Source organism: Cygnus atratus, chromosome 18 (genome assembly GCF_013377495.2).
Source record: "Cygnus atratus isolate AKBS03 ecotype Queensland, Australia chromosome 18, CAtr_DNAZoo_HiC_assembly, whole genome shotgun sequence".
NCBI lineage: Eukaryota > Metazoa > Chordata > Aves > Anseriformes > Anatidae > Cygnus > Cygnus atratus.
In genome coordinates, this window is record NC_066379.1 from 4,779,164 (window position 1) to 4,799,497 (window position 20,334).

At 42.8% G+C, this 20,334-nt stretch overlaps 1 protein-coding gene across 1 annotated transcript in view; it reads right to left on the reverse strand.

Annotated features, from left to right (window-relative positions):
• Nucleotides 1-19,760, reverse strand: part of SEC14L1 (SEC14 like lipid binding 1) — a 44,048-nt gene extending 24,288 nt beyond the window's left edge. The window contains exons 1-2 of the mRNA XM_035570559.2: nt 19,600-19,760; nt 17,940-18,030 (exon numbers count right to left, since the gene is read on the reverse strand). Of these exons, the coding sequence (XP_035426452.1) occupies nt 17,940-18,030; nt 19,600-19,751 (243 nt within the window). The 5' untranslated portion in view covers nt 19,752-19,760. The remainder of the gene's footprint in view (nt 1-17,939; nt 18,031-19,599) is intronic.
• Between the last annotated feature and the right edge of the window lie 574 nt (nt 19,761-20,334).

Here is a 20,334-nt window from a genome sequence, read left to right on the forward strand (position 1 = left end):
CATATATTGCCGTTCACCTCTTCAAAATACAGATCAAAGTTTAAAAATCATTACACCTCTACGAAGAAGCGCGTATCTCACTGCTAGTGCATCTCATGCACGCTAGTTCCCGTGTCAGTGATCAGCTGGAGGTGGGTGGAAGAAAGCAGATGGCTAGAGAGGATATACCTCAAAAAGCTCCAGAAATAGTCTCTGGGGAAGGTAGTATTCCCAGTCACGGGAAGAGAAAGTGATTTGGACTGCAATTTGGGAAACAAAATCTTTAATATAGGGGTAGTCAGCTCTTTAGAAAGGAACACTTTGGTGAAGCAAATTCTGGAAGGACAAACAGACCTCAAACTTCCCTGCTATGAGCCAAAGCCCTGCTATCAGGCAAGGAGCACAGCTAAACTTCACTTTTCTGCAGTCAGCTCTCCCCATCAGCATGGCTTTCCACAGCAGTTGCGTGTTCAGAAATAGGCTTAAGTGTTCCCCCCCACACCCCTTCACTCCATTTTCAGTTCATTAATTGCTCTCATTTCCAAAGAGAAGTTATTTTCTTATTTCTGAGGAACAAAGGCTGGTTGGCAGTGACTCAGTTCTAAGAACTCTCTTTATCAGGAAGAGACCAAGGCAGCTTTAGTTACACGAGATCACAAATGAGGCTTATATAGCACTACAGACAATGAGCATGAAAGAAGCAGATTCAGACCAATGCATGAATTACTTGGCATCATCTGACAAAAAAGTGATCTATATGCAGGTTTCTAGTCCTTGACAAGGATGAGGTGGTTTGACCAACCTTATTTTTCACTTATTTGCAAATCTTGGCCCAGTCTTTGCCATCAATAGATGAATCAGGATTTCCAACTCCGGTTGGAAATGAGGAGCCATTTCTGCGTGAAAAGAGCGGTCGGGCATTGGGACGGGTTGCCCAGGGAGGTGGTGGAGTCACCTTCCCTGGGGGTATTCAAGGAAAGGCTGGACGTGGTGCTTGGGGACACGGTTTGGTGGGTGACATTGGCGGTAGGGGGATGGTTGGACCAGATGATCTCGCAGGGCTTTGCCAACCTTAATGATTCTACGACTAATCAGATTTTTAAATACTGGGAATACGACCCACAGCACAACTGGTATTTGTAAAAGCAGGTACTAGATGCAACAGACCTTTACCTTCTACATTTCTTAACAGTATAGAGAAGAAACACTGACTGACTTTACAAGTAGGGAAAAAAAGTTTAGGCCTTCTATTGTGATTTCTGCTAAGGAAAGTTTTTAAAAGGTTCAAATTAGGATTGTAATGCAATATGCTCTTCCAGAGCTTCTACAGGAAGATTCTCCAGGAAGATTCACCTGTGGTTAAGCTGCCAGCTATCACAACAGGACCAGCAAACAAAATGCTTGCATAACCACTAATCACTGAACTAGATTTAAGCAATGAAAAAGTACATCAGTAAATACTTCATATAGAAACCCTTTGTTTGAATTCAGATAATCCTTCACCCGAATGACAGATACTTCAAAGATTTTTAAAATCCAGAAAATTGAAGTAGGTAGTAAGAGTCCTTTAAAAAATGTTTTCTGTTCCATTTTGTTTTGTTAAAAAGAAACCTAAGACTCAACATTTGAGTATACCTTCATTTTAATGTATGAATTTTGGAAGGAAAACAATCTTCCACTTTCTGGAGAGAAGAATTTCACTGAAGAGAGAAAACTCCAGCCTTTACAAATTGAGCTATACTTGAGGAGGGTGTAAATAGCAGAGAAGAACTGGCAGAACATTCAATCCGACAGCCTCGCAGATGGCTGAGGGGACAGCTGTATCACACGGCAGGATGTATGCTGGTGAAGCTCTGCAAGTGAGAACGGGCTGATATTCACCTGGCTACTCACCAAAAGCGAGTAGCTCCTTACCCTGAACTCCAGGAAACAGTAACTGCACAAACTCTTCCTACCCAGCACGCTTTAAGCTTGCAACTGCACCTGGTCCTCACTTTGGTCATCTTCTATGCTCCCTCTGTTGCAGTCCAAAAGCATTTCACCCTGGTGTTGCACAATTACCTCGGGAGCAGGAATGCTGTATTCACCCTCTGGTCCCTGGCACGAGATGAAACTTGGCCTTTAAGTATTAATGAGAGCCATTAAGTATATCCAAGAGAAAATAAATAACCCGTCCATAGTTACACAGAAAAATCAATAAAACAAGTCAACATCAATAAGACAAGAATTCTGCTTCATTTTAGAGGCTAAAAAGTTCTTGTTCATTACACAAATGTACGAAGTGTTATTGACCTAGGACTTCCTGATTAAATGCTCATTAGTCCATTTAGACTGGAAGCTTACAGCACTCGAGCAAGCAGTACCTGTACTGTTCACATACGCTGTACCAAAGCAAAGCATTCCCTACGTAATTCAAATACTTATGAACTATACAATGGCTTTTCAGGATTTGAAGTTTTATTTTTCTTTTAAAGTTTAGAGTACACAAATACACGATTGTACCATTTATTAGACAAGTACTAACAAGAGCCTACTCCACACAGACTGTTCACTAATTAGCCTTTAGTGTAAAATTCATTTCTCAGATGGTGAGAGAAGATTGAAAGATGATCCCAGATGCTCTCAGTGCCAGGAACAGAGCTTTCAGGCAGAGTATCTGGGAAGAAAAGTTATCACTGGTTTGAGAACTCACTGCAGCACGATATTCAGAGTCCTATGAAATTAAATACAAAACTCATTTTCTATATTGTTCAACAGATGCCCTTAAAGGCTTTGAACATTTCTATACCACACACTATTTATGATATTGCACTGAAGTGGGGCTCAGAATTACAGCCCGGACCCATTTCTCATCTTAAAAATCCCGGTGGTCTCAGAGACTCACATCCTGAATCGGTCACTGCCGCAGACTTTACTGGATCCTGCGCAGATCTTGAAGTATTCAGAGATCTTGAAGTATTCGCCATGCTTCAGACACCCACAGGCGTTAAACAACCTGTGCTCTACACAGTCCAGCTGACCCTACAAACACGAAGATCGCTACAGAAAGCATTTCATTAGCACCACCAGGGCTCCACTTGATCTTGTAGGAAGTGCTAAGATGACTTGCTGTTTGCAGTATCCTTGTCTCTAGAGCAGCATTTGGAAACAGTCAAGCCAACACGCTGAGCTGCCTCAGCTCTCCTCTCCTTTAGTGGAATGGAAATTCCTGAGAAATTCTCCAGGAAACCAAGAGCTGAGGGAACTGAAACCAACTATAAGCAGAGGTGAACAAGAAAACATTTCTTTCCCTGGCATTCACCAAAGCCATTAAATTTTCACCGCTGACAGCTACTCTTGTCACTCAAGAGTTGGGTATAGAAACAAAGTTTTTATTAGGTGTACAAAAGAGTATAATCCCTAATCCACCTTGTCTTCTTTTGATGCTCTTATACTTGTTTAAAGGGGTCCTTTTGATTTATTCAAGTTTCAGGGGAAAGGATTTAAGACCCTACATTGCTATGAATGACCCACTCATACCTGTGCAAACATGCATGTAGAAACAGGAAGGGAGGAGAAGGGAGATCTATTCCAGTACATTTAAATTCACACCTTAGCTTAACTATATAAAGCCTTAGCTTTCAGTACTTTGTATGAAGAGAGCAGGACTCTTCTGTCCATTTTCACATTTAGCTGTTCTAGAGGCCTGTAGTACTTTAAAGTTAAATTAAGTACCAGTGATGCTTCTTGCAGGTTTCAAATATATCCTACCCCTAGACAACATGAACAGATCCAATATAAAGCTTCTAAAATAATCCTGCGGATGTCAGAGAATAAACCAGACCTACTTGTTCTACTAAGAAGGTTTAAGAGGCCTGCCACATGCAAAGCAGGCAAAGAAATTTGCTGCTTAAAATCAAAAAGAGCAAGAAAGCTTCTGACCTTCACATCCATTCCACAAATTCCTGAAACCAAGTTGAAAGTGTCTGAAAGCAATGAAGACATTGTGAACAAACTTGACAAAACAAACCAGCACAGAGTAAACTCAATTTCAGTAGCTACTCTGTAATATTAAATGAAGGGATTTAACTGGAAGCAACAATAAATTTAAAATCTCTCTGGAGTCAGAAACAGCACAGAAGCTATTCCTGTGCTTTCGCTCAAATAAGATACTCTACTTGAGACTATAAAAATCTAGAGGTAATTCTTTGTTTGCTTTCGGATCTTTTTGTTTTCGGATCTTTTTGTTTGCTTTCCCAACACTTACCACCCGTCACACAAAACATACAGGGGATGTACACAGTGGAATCAAAACAACCTTTCAAAAGAGCCCTTGTAGCTTGTCCACAAGGAACAAAGCCATTACTTCCTGTTACGTGTATCAGCGCTTATCTCAGCACAGCTCTGTAGACACAGTCCAGGCCACTTCACACCTATTTTATGTCTCTGAAGGTTTCTGCAGGGTGAAAGGAACAGCTCCACATTAAATTTCAGGCGTAACAATAGCTTATACACACCAGAAACCATAAAAATTAGGAAACAGCACTGAAATATTATAAATAAAATAGTGTTCCGAAGAGCTTGGAGTGCTGCTTACACAACACATATCGCACACTGCCCCAGATTTCTGCCAAGAGGACCTTTCATGGGGTAACACTGCTACAAAGCACTCAAGCAAGTGGAATAAACTAACACAAACAGGCATTTCTGTTCACCTCCTCAGCTCAAGCAGCATTGCCATGGTTACCACGTTGATCACCACTGCCTTTAAGTACATTCTAAATACAGACCAAACGCATAGCTTGGTGGTTTAAACAGCCTTAATAACTACCCAGCAGGCTAGTTCTTGGGAACTGGCTTTCTCTCTAAGGTCCAAGGCACTCAAATATCACGTTATAGAGATGCCTGAAAACTTAGCAAGTGTACTGTTTTATTGTACCATCCAAATCATTCGTAAAAGCAATCACGAAAACTGGACAGATCAATAAATCATCTCATCGTATCACCTGCATCAGACTCCAAAACGTATGTACCCACCTTAAAAAGGTTTGTCTTGCATGTGGTTAAAGTTGTTTCCTTTGAGGCCACCATGCAGGGATAAGCAAGAGTCTAACTGAAATCACAGTGTACCTACTGCAAAAACCGTTAGTCACTCACAGTACTCTGTTTGCAGTAAATATGCCCCTAGGTAAGCGTTGCAGAGATTTATTTCTGAGAAGTTCATACTGAACATGCACCGACTAGATAGGATTATGCACATTGCTATCACTTTCATTAACAGGATTTAGAACTACCTACCTTCTACTACTATTAAAAGTTAGAGAAAACATCAAACCAAACCTCAAGAAGACAGTAATACACTTCAGAAAAACTCCCATTTCCTTGTAGTAATACTAAAAGTTTACATACAGTTTTAGTTTACATCCTACAAGAAGGACAAATGAAGAATTCATTTTTCTAACAGCATACAAACCAGAAAAGAAATGGGTTTCACGGGCAGCTTCTTAAAAGGATGCTCCATTTAGATAGCCCCTACAACTGCAAGCATCAATAAAATTCTGAGCTTATAACTCGACAATACATATTCGTAAAGCCTTCTTTACAAATTTGAATTATACTGAAAAAAAAAATCACATATTTGTTTAGGACTGCCTCAAACCAGAAGCAGCATAGGGCATAAAATGCAAAAAGCAGAAGCAAAGTTAAGGGGCTCAGGAAGGCCTGGAGTAAGCTTCCGCTGTAGTGGACGTGTAGGCTACAGAGTAAGTGAATCAGCTTTGGCATCCAGTGTTTTCACGCTTGAATAAAGTTAAATATTTTAATATTTCATTAAAATAATTTAGACCTTATAAATAAAGCAGGAGATTCAAAGCAGGCTATGAAGCAATCTTCTGGGTCAGTGGAATTTTACCGGTAGTTCACCGTTGAGTTATGCAACTGTGGTAACCCACGTACGGCAGTGAGCGAGCCTCTGCCTTCCTGCACCAGAAGCAATAGCCAGACACAGAAAACCTCTGTTCTCAAGGGTGATGTGACCAGTCAAGCCACCCACACAGGCCCTTTCTGTGTGGTTTAGCATTTAACCCTCTCAATACGTGCATGGATACTATTTGATTCCCCTTCCTGCATGGATACTATTCATTAGCTGGTCATTTTCATTTCAGAGAAGTGGTCCCACAGAGAAGCTTTACCAGCAAAATTAGAGCAGCGTGATTGTTCCGTACAGCTGCCTGGAATAAGACTGGGAGGGAACTGGCTCTTAACAGCCTAAGAACCATTCTGCTACATGCAGAGACACAGTCTTCTTCCAGATACAAAATAAACACGTCAATGATTTAATGCAGCTTTATTCAAGCTTTTGGCAGTAAAGGTACACTGATTCAGCAGGCAAAAAAACAGTTTGGGGATAATGAATCTGACCCTGACACAAGAGCTAGCATTCTGCCTCTTATCTGCTAAAAAATGACCTTTAACAACCACAGGCATGCCTCAACAGTACTTTAATTGAAGAGTGGTTTCTTTAAAACAGATACAAGTCATTTGTGGTTTGCGTGAATACGTTTGCACCCCTGAAACTGCGCAAGACTTGCTTCTCTGTACGGGAGCCTGAACGCCCATCTTCAGAGAATGACTGGGGTAGGATCTGAGGAGAAACTGGATAGCAACTACGAGAAGTTAGGAGTTACACCTGCTTGCTCCAGAGATGCTCACAGGAGGATCATTCATTCTTTTCCTCCCTTCAAGAAGTCCAGAGAGACTGAAAGAGCCCAGAGCACAGCGCCACTCCGCTGAACAGTGAGGCTAACAGCTTACAGCTCCATTTATAGCCTCTGCACAATCTTGAGACGCGAATCTCTAAAACAAGCAGCTAGAAAAAGAGAAGTTGGGCAAGTACCATTTCTTCCTCTAGAAAAAAAAATAAGAACAGAAAACTCCAACAGGCTGCATGTGAATAAAGTAATTTTCACCTTCCTTTCCTCTGGAGTAAGCTAGGAAAGCCTGACCACTCAGGTTAGGCTGGCTTGTGATGGGGAAACCAGTATTAAAATGCTGGTTGGAAAGGAAAAAAAAAAGAAAGACTGACACTGCTGTGGTCTAGGTTGAAGGTGGAACATCAAGGGCAGACCTTAAAGCCATACTGGTGTACGTTGCTCTACAGTATACCCCGACCTTAGTTGTCGTAGTGGGGGTAAGAGCAACATCATATTGACTTGCAATTTCCCTTTATTTGTATTAAATGTACATGCAAAACTATTTTACAAAGAAAAGGAGTCTTTGCTCTGCCCATGTTCCAAGCAAGACAGATGGAAATCAGTTCTGGCTCAGAAGCCACGTAGCTGTGAGCACAACACTTGGTTTGACAGAATGCGCCTTGCAATTAGAATCAGCTCCACTGGTTTCTAGGAGAGGAAACTTGGCTTCTGACCCCAGTCGCACAGGACACGACCATTTTGGTTCAAGGTTAAAGTACTACAGAGGAGAGGCTGACCTCCAAAAAAGCATCACAGAAGAGCTGGCAAGAGGCCAGCGAAAGCTTAAATGCTTGGCGACCAACATGTGATTACTGGGGAATGTGAGCTATTCTCAAGCGCTTCCCCTTTCTCTGCAACAATGGCAATATATAAACCCTTAAACAACTCAGAAACACATCTTTGAGATTAAGAGACGCATACTGAAGGACTGTAAACCATTAAAAGCTTGTCTTACTATTGCTTGCAAATAATCATTACACGTCTTACAGCAGCTGAACAACGACAACTATGTTCAGCCTTGCCAACAGGCATCTCACAAGTGCACGGGATACTGCCACGCGGATACGCTGAGAGCGGATTTTGGTATTTAGCTTCTCCATTCCTTCCCAGTTAACATCATCCTGCAGGCCTGGATCCTCTGCAGTCAGTTCTACTTTAAAATTCTGCTGCAATTCTACTGTGTCCATTGAGGATCTATTTTTGGATCTGTCAAATATTCCTTGCTGATTGTTCCATGCTTAAGTCTTGCCTTTATAAAAGCTAAAAATGGTATTCAACGCTTTTTTGGTCTTCAAATCACAAACACCTTCAACGAGCAGTCCTATTAAAACACGTTGAACATCTGGAACGCGTTTTTCTTCAATAAAATTATTGCTACATAGACAAAATATAATTTAATAGTGGGGGAGGAAAGGATGACTACAACATCGTTACAGGATAAGCTCAGAATTCCTCATTAAAGCATTATCTGAAAGGTTAAAGACTTATACTGCACAAAGAACAAAGTCTCCTGATCTCCATGCACACCAACACCCCCCTTCCGTGCCGCCCCACGAAGGCTCAGCCGAACAGGTTTGACTTCATTGTCTCAGACTGCACCCACCAGGTTTTAATTTGGCCCAGAGGCAAGCGGTCTCTAACTACTGCACCAGCGATTTCACTCTACCAGGAGCACAACCAGCACAGGAAGGAAATCTTTGCCAAGAAGGTAGAATTCAAGATAAGTAGTGTGGCTCAAATGTCTGGGTCTGGCTTGTGGGCCAGCAAAATACCCGCTGCCAGGTAAAAAGCAGCTGTACTCTATTAAGTGCATCAATTACTTCTTGAGCATTCACTGATGTCAAAGTAATGTCATCCAAGTGCAGCAGGATAGGGTCTGGGGCCTGGAAAAAAATAGCTCAAGCTAGAAAGTTAAAGGTAACATTGAAGAAAATATAGATCTTAACCTTACATACGTGTCTGATGTAGCAGAAGGCTCAAAAAGGTTTGAAGGTGATGGCGGAAGATCAACAGCACAGAACAAGAGCAGTTCCTCATACAGAATCAAACTATTAAAGAGCCGAGGACCCACCAGCGTGAAAAAGAAGAATTTCAGGTCTGAGGGAGGCAACACACGGATCTGTAACTGAGCAAGCAGCACGAAGGATGTGAGAGGGTTGCACCGTCTCTTCCAATACAGGGAGCAGGTGGTGTGAAACCGAGCCAGGCTCTGGATAAAGGATCTCTCTCTTGACAGGATGTGTCATGAAGCACAGGCTCCTGCTGGAGGGTGTCATGTCAGGGAGCTCGCTTACTTCCAGAAAGGAATTGGGCAGGCCCAGGAAGCCAACCACATACGGTGCTATTACGCACCACAGGTGCACTCTGGACCAGAAGGGCTGTCAGGACACACCACCACGGGTTGAAAGAGCATCAGAGAGGATTACCACGATCAGCTCATTCGTATCCTCTCCCCTAAAGGGGGACAGACGCTGGCCACTGGCAGACACACGGCGCACTAGCTAGCTGGGCCTCCCGGTACAATTCAGAACTGTGGTGCTCATTAAGAGACAGCACACAATTCTCTTCCCCACATCCAAACCGATCACCAGGATACCAATAACCAGGTAACAGCAGTGCACTGGCAGGTAAAGGTGGTGCAGCTTCTATGCCCCAAGTCTGCTTACCACTAAAATAAAGAGAATATCACTAGCTTCAAAAAACAAGTCAATTAAAATAAACAGTTGAGATTCCTTTGTTTCTTTTCTAAAAGGTTCTTAAAACCCTAGATTACAATCGCTTCTTTGTTCTTTACCCTCCTTTACAGCAAGGCAAGGCAGACAAATAAACGCAGGAATCTATTCAGTCAACACAACAACCAACTTCAAGTGAAATTGCATTAAATCCTCTTCATTACAGCATCAGTAGCTGCACCACGCAGACCATGAAACACTTCAACAGAAATAAGTAATTTCATAGAGCCATGAATTCAGTAATGAAGAATTTATCCACGGGCCAATGAATTGCACAGCAAAGAGAGAGTTTTGCAAATTAAGAAGTACAATTTACACGCTGAATGAAATAGCCAGCAAAATGTCCTCTGGAACGGATTCCGCTGACTGATGTTCCTGAACTGGAGTAGTGGTTATGGCACTCGCGTTTTGCACTAACTGAAAACACACAATACACTCAAGGAAGGAAGTGCTCTCATCAGGAAACTAATTGTTCCCTTTCTGTTGTGGCATAAAGGAACATAAATGACACGTTACCATCCTCACCATCGCCACAGAAATATTCCTTTTCACTAAATGATATCTATTAGGCTCAAAGCAATCTAATATTCCAGCAGCGGCAGGCAAGACAGAAAGGTACCGGTTAGGGAGGCCAAGATGTTACGAGAATTTTGCAATATAGATTTCAAACTGTTACACAGAACGATCTGCATATATTCCGAGAAAACACCTATGCTCAAATGCTGAGACTACAAACAATGTCAGAATGAAAACACTGTTGTAATCATCCAACAAGAAATTTAAAAAATAGATCTGGGGGGCTAACCTTATAAGTCTGATCATGACAAAGTCTTGAAATGCTAATCTTAGAGAAGCCAAATGTATATAATTAAGAAATAATTAAGCCAGCTGAAACAAAAGCATTTTCAATACTAAAAGGTACCTTCTCTTTGCCCCCTCCCACAATTCCTGTGCTATCCTCAGAATCAAAGCTGTTAGGTGCCAACAGACTGATATTTTTATTTTCACGTTTACTGATACACACACTCTACACCTAGACATCATAAAGCCACACCCAAGAGGAATCCAAGACACAACGTTCAAATCATGAATACAAAACACGGAAGACAACCCAGTGAGAATGCAAGCTTCTATGTTAGATCATACAAAATAACACCTTCATTTTATTTTTCTAAGATAAGGGCAGACTCCCATTTACACCAACTCACAAAAATCTCTATTTGCTAGCGGTTAAGCACAACGTGCAAATAACCTGCGCTGCTCAATAGCACCAGGCCTCAGGAGTGCTGAATCAAGTTCCCAACGCCATCCCATTTACTGTTACAGCAGTCAGCTCCTGCGTTTCTCGAACCACAGAGCCCTAATTATTCCCCGTGGAACCAGGGGCTCCTGCAGTGCAACATGCACTGACAAACGGCGTGCTGACTTGCTCCTGCTCTTGCTTTCTTGTGGCCAGCTGCCATCATCTCACCAACAGTGCAGGAGGGGATGAGCACCTGCTCCCACAGGGGTGCTCATCAGCCCTAAGTGAGGCCGCTGAGGCAATCAGGCAGACAACATTTATTTGTTTTTTCCCCCCAGGATGGCTTTTGACCAACCTATCTCCCTGAAGTGGCTTGCCAACAAACTGCAGCATCTTTGAAAGAGAGCAACGAGAACACAGGGTACGCTAACTTAGCTGTAATGGGAAGCCACACATTTTGTGAACCACAGGCTGAAAGCCTCTACAAACTGGGCTGAAATCAGTATAACTTGAGCAAAAGTGACACAGAGAGAAGCCAAGAGCTCAGGACCTGATCTCAGCTTTTGACGGCTTGTGCTTGCTTGTCTTCTTTTGGCAACATTGCTCCACGCTGCAGCAGAGCCCAGGTGATGCCAGCCAGTCCTTCCAAGACAGGCTTTGCACCGATGCTGCCACCATCCCTTCTACCAGCGTGAGTTATTGACGTGACTCACCTCAAACATCACTGACATTACAACAGAAACAAGTGACATGCAAACAGACTATGAGAAAGCAGAATGATTAAATTACCTGTAGGAGGCCTTGCTTAACATTTTACCTGAGCTGCTAACCTTACCTGCCTCAACTACATACAAAAATGAGATAAAAAGAGCTAGTAATTCAGCTTAACAGTCTAATTCCTCATTTAAAATATATACACAGTAATTTTAAGCTACATGAAAAACTTGAAGATGAGTTCACTGGGGAGAATACAGACCATTTAAGACTAACCTGTAATTAATTTTAACTTGAGCTAATTAACAGATTTCCTTGCAAATTCTCAGAAGGTTCATTCTATATTCAGAACACAAGAGTTTAAAGATCACTTCTCTTTCCTCCTTCCAGAAACTTAATGAATTCAAAGCAAAAATGTCTTGTTTACAAAGAATCACAATGAATATCCCTAAACTGTGTGTTCCAAAATGTGGACTCAGATCAAATGAGAGTTGTGGAAAGTCATCAGGGGTTGTCTCCAATCCTTCAGGCCCTCCTATGCCCTCTTTCATCCTGAACTTGTTTCTTAGAAGCATCTGAGCTCCAATCTTCTGCTGTCTGCAGCTCCTTCAGTTCACAGCAGTAAGAGCTCCCCAGGAAGAGGAAGCACAGATTATTCAAGCTGGAGGCGCACGTAACTGGCCACACCATACGGAAACATCTCATGCTACGTCTGAAGCCGAAGTCTTTGATCTCTAAATAACCCCTGGTTCCTCATTGGACGCGTTTTTAGAATCAACGAGAAAAAGCAATATACAATCTCTCTCCCCCACAGGGTTTCAGAAGCTTTTACGTGTGCTTCTTAATGGCTAACCACACATTAAATTACAAGCACAAAGCTCAACGTTTTCCAGATCATAACTGTAATACCATGGGTGTCTAGGACTCTGCAGAACGTGTTAACCACTTCCTTTCTGCCAGGTTCCCAACGGATATTTTGACTCAAAACGTCACTTGGTTGCTTAACAGATCCTAGAGCAGCACTTCACTCCCATCTCGGTGATAAAAAAATCCTGCAAAGGGTGAAATACTTGGAGTGCTTTCAGAACAAAGCAACAGGCCCAGTTTTCATACATATTTTTTCCTCCATTGACACCTTTCAGAGTTTAACAGAAGTGGTGTTTTAGCTTTTAAAGTGCAAAAGACTTGTCAAAAAACTGACTAAAAGCATTTGGTGAAGAAAAGAACTGCAGCCATCAACTACAGGCAGGTCATGTGTTTGCCCACAAAAACAGGAAACAGCTAGCCATGGAAATATCTAAGCATGCCATGAAATAATATGCAAAGTGCACAGTAAGCAGGCTGCTAAAGTCAATATTTCTCCCCAGTGCTTTGCTTTACTCCTATGTTTGTTAACTACAGCTCATTCCAAACAAGCGGCCAAAAATTCATTTGGTCTTACAGCGCGTGCTAACGCAAGAGACCATCAACAATGACATAAAACAGCAGTTAAGCTGCAGACACTTATTCCAAAACAAGAAAATCCATACAAGGTGCTGTTCCACGGCTCTTTTGGTAATGCCTTTCCAACAGTAAATAAGCCTGAATTTTCAACAAAGACAGGAAGCAAAGTAGATGAGAGCCTGGGAATCAAACAATGGGAGGGAAAACAGCTGAGCCTTTTCAGTAGCGGGCACTGAGCTTGTTCCCTTCCCCAGGCATCAAGCATCTAAGAGGAATCATCAAGAACGCAACAGGGAAATAAAATACTTCTCTATACTTTTAAAGCTTACTTTGTGCTTTCAAAAGTACTTGAGAATGGCTTTCCTCCTAGCTTCCTTTTTCTCATCGGCCTGTCAGCCCCTCCCCTCTTCACGTAAGCAGAATGCATTTTTCCAAGAAAAAGACTAAAATGAAGAAAAAACCTAGGGATTTGTGAGCAGGTGTGGCACTTTGCTTGGTATAGAGTAATTTTTAATGCCATTTTAAAATAATATGCTTTAAAACGATGTGGTGCCTGATCAGGAATCTCATTACAATCCAGATCGAGGGATTATACTTTGCTTTGTCAATCTGAAAACAGGCAATTTTTTTCTGACGCACTCTATCATTGAAGGGTATTTATGCCATCTAGAACCTTATTACTTTCCTGTAATTTAGAGATACTTTAACTCATGGAGATTTATCTTAAATGTAGTGCTTTTTTCAGTCCTACATAACCAAAGAAATCCAGTCAGCCTGTTGTCTAAAAGCAACAAATTTAAACCATTAATATTACCCGATAAGCAAAAGGGCACCACACGTTACACTCAAGATAGATTCATGCTTTAGCTACTTTAGATATTCTAGCAGAACAAAGGAAAAAATGATCAATTTTTTAAAGGATTTTAATGAAAACACGCAGCTTGGAGGGGGAAAAGGTTTCAGCCTCAAAAATATCAATAACACCTGCACTGCTTATTTTAAAATAAAATTTAAAGGTATTTCCACAACAAGCTCCTGACATCGATGACCAGTTTACCTACAGGCTTCTCCTCATTGTTTGGTTCCAGCGGAGGCTGACAGATACCAGGCACTTTAACGGAGTGGAAATGTTATTTCAGATATTCAAAAGACCGCAAACTACCTTTGAAAGTCCATCTCCTGTCACAGGCAGATCTGAAAGATCTCAGTTTTCACAAAGCTACGAGCTCTTAAAATGCACGTCAAATTGACTAACGTAACAGGACAAGTTTAAAGCACATTTGCTGTGTTAAGTCATGATACTATTCACACTTATTTCCAAAACCAAGTAATCTGTGGCTGCAAATAACAGTCTCTAGATGAGCCATAATAGATTTTCCACAGAGCTTCCAGAGGCTCCCAAAAAACCCCTCTGGTCTCAGGACACTCGATGTATTGTTTTCAAAATCTTACGTTTTTTTTGCCATATGCTCCACCTTTGGAATGTCATAGTAGCTGATTATTCATTACCTAAATTTATTTTGGAAATTAAACTCAAAGGGAATTATCTAATGCACGTCAGACTGAAAACGAGCTGTGAATCTTCGAAGTTAATTTTGACTTCACATGCAGTTAAAAAGGCTTCAAGATTCAAATTCTTAATTGCCTTCTAACATGAAGAACTACTTCTTCAGTTAAGTCACTATATTACTTTAAATGCAAACTTCTTAACGCTAGTGTTAAAAATTGCATCTCATCTTTACAAGTTTCATAAAAGCAGTTTCTTAGTTTTTTCCCCCAGTATTTTTAACCCTGGTAACTTGACAAGAGTCTAAGTAAACAGTAATTTCTCCACATTTCAGCTACTTTCAGCATTAGTAAATTTCAATATGAGCAGGAGGAAAAATAAGCCGAGATTCTATTCAGTCTGATAAACATCTGGACAAGTTTCTCTTTCTATAAATACATGTATACACGCAATTTTCAATAAGTTATGACAGGTATACCACAGAGCTGCCCAAAACCCATCGTGTCACAATGTGTAGCCACATCACCTGCGTTAGGCACGCCAGACTACGGCATGATAAATTCTAGACTATAATTCCAGCCTCTTTCCAAGTTCAGGAGATAACTTAATTAAAATATTTGCATCCAGTTCTTACTGTTTTCAAAGCAACTTAGATACTATCTGAAACCACACAACTCATCGGTAAAAATTAATTGCCTTCAAGCTTATATTAGATTTTATATAGCTTGCTTTAATATTAAAGGAAGGCACGAAGCACGCAGGAACAAATCTCCCAACTCACTTCCTACAACAGCGTTTCACAAGTTCTGTTTCAGACTTGAGAGACAAGGGTTTGTGCCTTGAAGTACCTTGTCAGATGCATTATGGTTCAATAAGCTCATTTTTGGATTTCAGTGGAAGAGCATAAAGAGAAACTGTTTTCAACATCAACTTAGAAAGAAAAAAATTCTACTGCATCTATTTTAAAGTCTTTATATCATAACTGTCTGCGAAATACTTGTCAGTCTTGGTTCAGGTCAAAGTGAAATCAAATCCAGTTTTTGTCTTAATATAGCGGCACTCACCCTTCACAGAGCTTCACAAAGCTCTCTCAAAACACACTAGAGCCGCGTGAAAGGAATGCTGATTGTACTTCACTCTCCTTCAAGGACTTCTTTGAAGCCCAGGATGGGAAAAGTGGGCAAATAGGAAGCTTGTAGCGTAAATGACCCATTCTGAAAGCGGCATTGCCTTGGTTGCCCTCGGAAAGCAACAATTTCATGCTTGCTTCTCTAGCTGAAAACCGGGTATTAGTTTGACTTCGTAGGTTCCAATCCATAGAACTGGAAGATGTATCATCCAGGAGGTCTTTAAGGTCCATGGGTGCATTGCTAGCACTGGTGATATTCATCTCCAGCTACTGTATCAACTGAACTACCTCTCCAGCTGTAGGAACTCTCAGGTAAGGAGGAAGGATTCTGCAGATAAGTTGCTGAGTACTTTTAAAAATTTTAAGACCAAGATAACATCCCACACAACACGAGTCAAGCTAGAAACAGTGACCTTTGTTAGACAACTCAGCATAATGAACACTGATGCCACGCTGAGCAAAGGTTTCCTCTGTAGGAGGAAGAAAAGAAAAAGCCTAACAGCTGAGCATCTCGGGGTGAGTTTAAACCTCCATTTGAGGAGACATTCTCTCAAAGGCTTGGGGGCAAATAAACGAGAGCAACAGAAAAATCAAACATACTGTTAAAGTCATTTGCTGGGTGCCTTAAATTCAAGCTTGGTACACGCCAGCATTTGTTCCTCGTTTAAGTAGAGCTGCTGGTACAGTTAAAATAACACCACAGCACTTTGCTGCTGAGACTATGCAATATAATACTTCCACTTTAGCAATCACAGAAGTTGACATGAACATTCCTTCCAGAAATATTTGATCAAATTCCGCAATCACGATTCAACCAAAGGAAAATAGTAACAAAAAATGTCAAGCTATCAGATACTGATTATATTCTTGAAAAAAATTGGCTCATGGAGACACTCCTCTACATACTTCGGAAGAAACATTAACAGTTTGGACAGATTACCAACAGGAATAGATTACTGCATGTTTTTAAAAACAGTAACGTAACAGAAGCAACACGGCAGAAGATGTATGTTCATTTAGCGATCACACTCTTAACAAGTTCAAGTGATAACTCACCGCCCTGGCGTAAGTGCATATAATTTAATTCTATCGCTAATATGAATTGTCTCGGAAAGTATCCTGTTCAGCTGACTTTCTTTTTATAAACATCCTCCTCCTCTTAGTTCACTGTTGTAATTTTTCAACTACCATTTTCTTCTAGTTCCATACGTAGTACAGCCTCTTTCTTTTTACAGAAGGCGAAAAGAGCTTTAATGTAAGAACAGGCTAAATATTTGTTAAAAATTACGCCGGAAATTTTATTATGCCCAAGATACAGAACAGTTTGAGAACTCAAACTTAATACCAATAGTCTGAAGTGTTTCCAATTACACCCAATAAAGCATTGTGAAAAATCTTAATGTCAGCACTTGAATTCAAAGTATCCTTGAAGAAATAGCTTAAAAGAAATTTTGCCTTCAACAGCAAGCTAAGGACTCCTCAGCTCAGCAAACAACTACAGAATTTTCTTCAAGAAAATCATTTTATTTAATTTAATTCTTTTTTTGCCCTGCGACTGCAGAAGATCACTTCCGTAAGGAACTCTGCACTCCAATCCATGTGATCTCTCTCAATATTTACACTAAGAACACTATTAAAACTCTCCTCTGAAGCCATTAAGCACAGCATTTTCAGTGAAACAAAATAGCTATTTAGATTATTTAGGTTTTAACTGCTCTTATCAAGTAGAAGCTGGCCTGATGGCTCCCCCCCAGCTGCTCTTCCTAACTCATGACAGCCACACAGCTGTGGTTTTGGCTGAATATACTTTAAAAGACTTACTTCCTCTGTTTTCTAAAAGAGGAAAAAACAGGGGGGGGAAAGAGAGAAAAAGAAGAGAGAACCAGGGACCCTAAGTAGGATTTTATTCTTTTTCAGTTACAATTTTAACGCTAGTATACAAATGAGCAGCCACACATCCAAGAGGCTTTTTGTTCATCTTTCTGGCCTCCCTTGGTTTTTTTGTACGCCCCACAAAGCATTGCCACTGCTCCTGATGCTTTTTCCTCTTCTGTTCACTCATCTTGCTTTCATGGCGTTCTCTGTGTTCTCTATTCTTTTCCACTCCATACTGATGGAGATGCAACCACAACCGTCTTTTAATCAACATACTTCATGCTTTCTCCCAGGCCAGATTTGATTGCTCCCAATTACCAACAGGGAAGTACGCTTCAAACCCACTTTGGCTTTAAGTTTAAAACAAATCTATCTATGAACTGTATGTAAAATTTCAGGGAAAAGAGAACACATCATGTAAAAAATACGCCGGGAAAAGAGGAAAACCATCAAAACGTATCTCCTGTACTTGGTACACCATCTCATGTTCGTGTGTTTCACAGCACCTAGCAAACAGTGCCCAGCTAGTACTTAGCAACACAAAGAACTGTCAAGTAAGAAAATGATAGCAAAACTTAATACTCACAGCCATAATCAACTCAAAAGGGTGTTTATACACCCGCACGGGAGACTGGTACTTCTGCACCATTGCTGCGGTTACTCTGGTCAACTCAAACCTGAAAAAGAAATGTTTAAAATCATTCGTCAAATGTAGGAAGCCAGTTTTAATCTTCTCTTCAGACAACTATTTTTAGTGTGATATCATGCGTGCAATTCTATCCGCAACTCCATGAAGACTTTTTTTTAATGAAACAGGTCCCTGAAAAGCTATGTGTATTTTTGTCAGAAATGCCTCGTTATAATTTCTTCCAAAAAAAGACTTGAAATTAGCACATTTTCAGTCCAGTTTTAGTAACAAGCCTTCAACAGACTTTATGACTATTCATCTGGGTGGTGAGACTTCCTGCACTGCTGCTAAGAACCAACCATTAGCACATACAAGCCAAAGGCAGAGAAGCTTTGCCTGGTTCCCCAGCACAGTAATTGGGCTGTTTATAGGTCACTCTGAATTGGGATTGGTTAAAAAAAATTTTTAAATATTCCAAACATTAAAAGCCCTCACTTTCAGAAATAATAATAATAATAAAAAGATTATTACAGCAAACTAAGATGATGCATTCCTACATTATTTCCAATTCAAAAGAATAAAGACTTTTTAAGAGAGAGGCTTAATAGCTGGGGGGGAACAAACCTTAGAGCAACTACAGGTATTCCAACACCACCAGAAAGAAATTCACCAGCAAACCGAACAGGAGCTATTCCAGGAGCATTATACGTGCCTACCCCAGCGAAGCGTTTGACCCAAACTTTCTTGAACGCAATTACGTTTATTGAAAAATATTGGCAGCTGCACTTGCAGATGAAAACACTGGCTGCTAGCCAGACTAATTTCAGCGAGAAATGGCTTTGTTACAATAAGTTAATTTTGCTTTCTTCTTTTTTTTTTCCGCTCTTTTTATTTTTCAAGCACGTTCTCACATTATCTACAGCACTTCTGGAAGGAGTTACCAACTCCGAGCAGAGAGCACCGGCACCGCAGCTCCTCGGAAACCCAACAAACCCCGGACTCCCAGGAAAGTAAAGGAATTTCCCCGCGACTGCCCCCGTCTTTCAACCGCCCCCCCCCCCCCCCCCCCACCCGAAGCAGCAACAAAGCCCAGCACCCTCCCAAACCCTCGACCAAACAAAGAACCGAGCACCTGCAGCGGGCTGGAGCCGCTGCCTTGCCGGGGGTGCCCGGGGGGGGGGGCTCGGGGCTGCTGCCGGTAACGGACTGAGGGGGGCTGAGGGGACTAGAGGGGGACAGAGGGGGATAAAGGAGCGAGGGAAGGGAACGGGGCGCGGGGCTGAGGGGGGGGACCCCGGGGGGCTGAGGGGGGGACCCCGGGGGGCTGAGGGGGGGCGGAAGGGAACTGGCCGCGGGGCTGAGGAGGACAGGAGGTGGTTGAGGGGGACCGGGGCTGAAAGGGGACCGGGGGGCTGAGGGGACAGAGGGAGTCGGGAGGTGGCTGAGGGGGACCAGTGCTGAGGGGCGTGGAGCTGAAGGGACAGAAGGGGACTGAGGGGACCGGGGAAAGGAGGTGGACGGAAGGTGGCTGCGGGGGACCGGATAGCAGCTGAGGGGGGACTAAAAGTGGCTGAGGGGACCGGGGGTGGTCGCCGGACCGCGCTGAGGGCCGCCTTACCGCCTCGCCGCCCGCCGCGCTCTGCCCTCCTCATGCCGGCGCGGGGCAGCGACGCCGCCGGTTCCGGCGGGGGAGGGGCGGGGGCGCCGCCGCCTGTTGTTACTGGTGACGGGGCGGGGGGAGAGGCTTGGCCGCCGGCCAGCACTGCGCATGCGCGCCCGGTCCACGGTGGGAGGGGGGAGCAGGAGGACGGAGAGGGCGGTGGGAGCCTTCTCCCCGCGCGGCCGTTTGCGCATGCGCGTTGCGCTCGGGGGAGGGGGGGTCCGCGCATGCGCAGTGTGTGAGGGGAGCGCGGTCACGGAGGGGCCGTGGTAGCCCCCCACCGTCACCGTCACACAGTACCCCTCAGCCCAAGCTCGGTGTTAATCCCTTCATTTCTGCCCTCAGTGCGGGGCTTTAGCTGATAATATCTAATAATGTCCCTCCCAGAGGCATGACTGTGGCTGTGCCGAGCTCCTTATCGTTATCTGCAGCTCCTCGGGGCTTCAGAGAGGGGCAGCGTGCCTCAGGAGGGGGGGAGAAGTTCGGGGGGTGCCCGGGGTGAGGCAGGGCGGTGGCACACCGAGCCCCGTACGGGGTGTGAGGGGACAGGGTAACTGGGTACAGGGCGTGGGGCAGCACTGGTGGCGTCACCAGGCACGGCGGGGTGACCTGACAGGGAACAAGTGGGGAAAAAACTGACTCGAGAGCCTGCCTGAGGCTTGAAATGGCGAAGGACTGAAAGAGGGGTGAGAA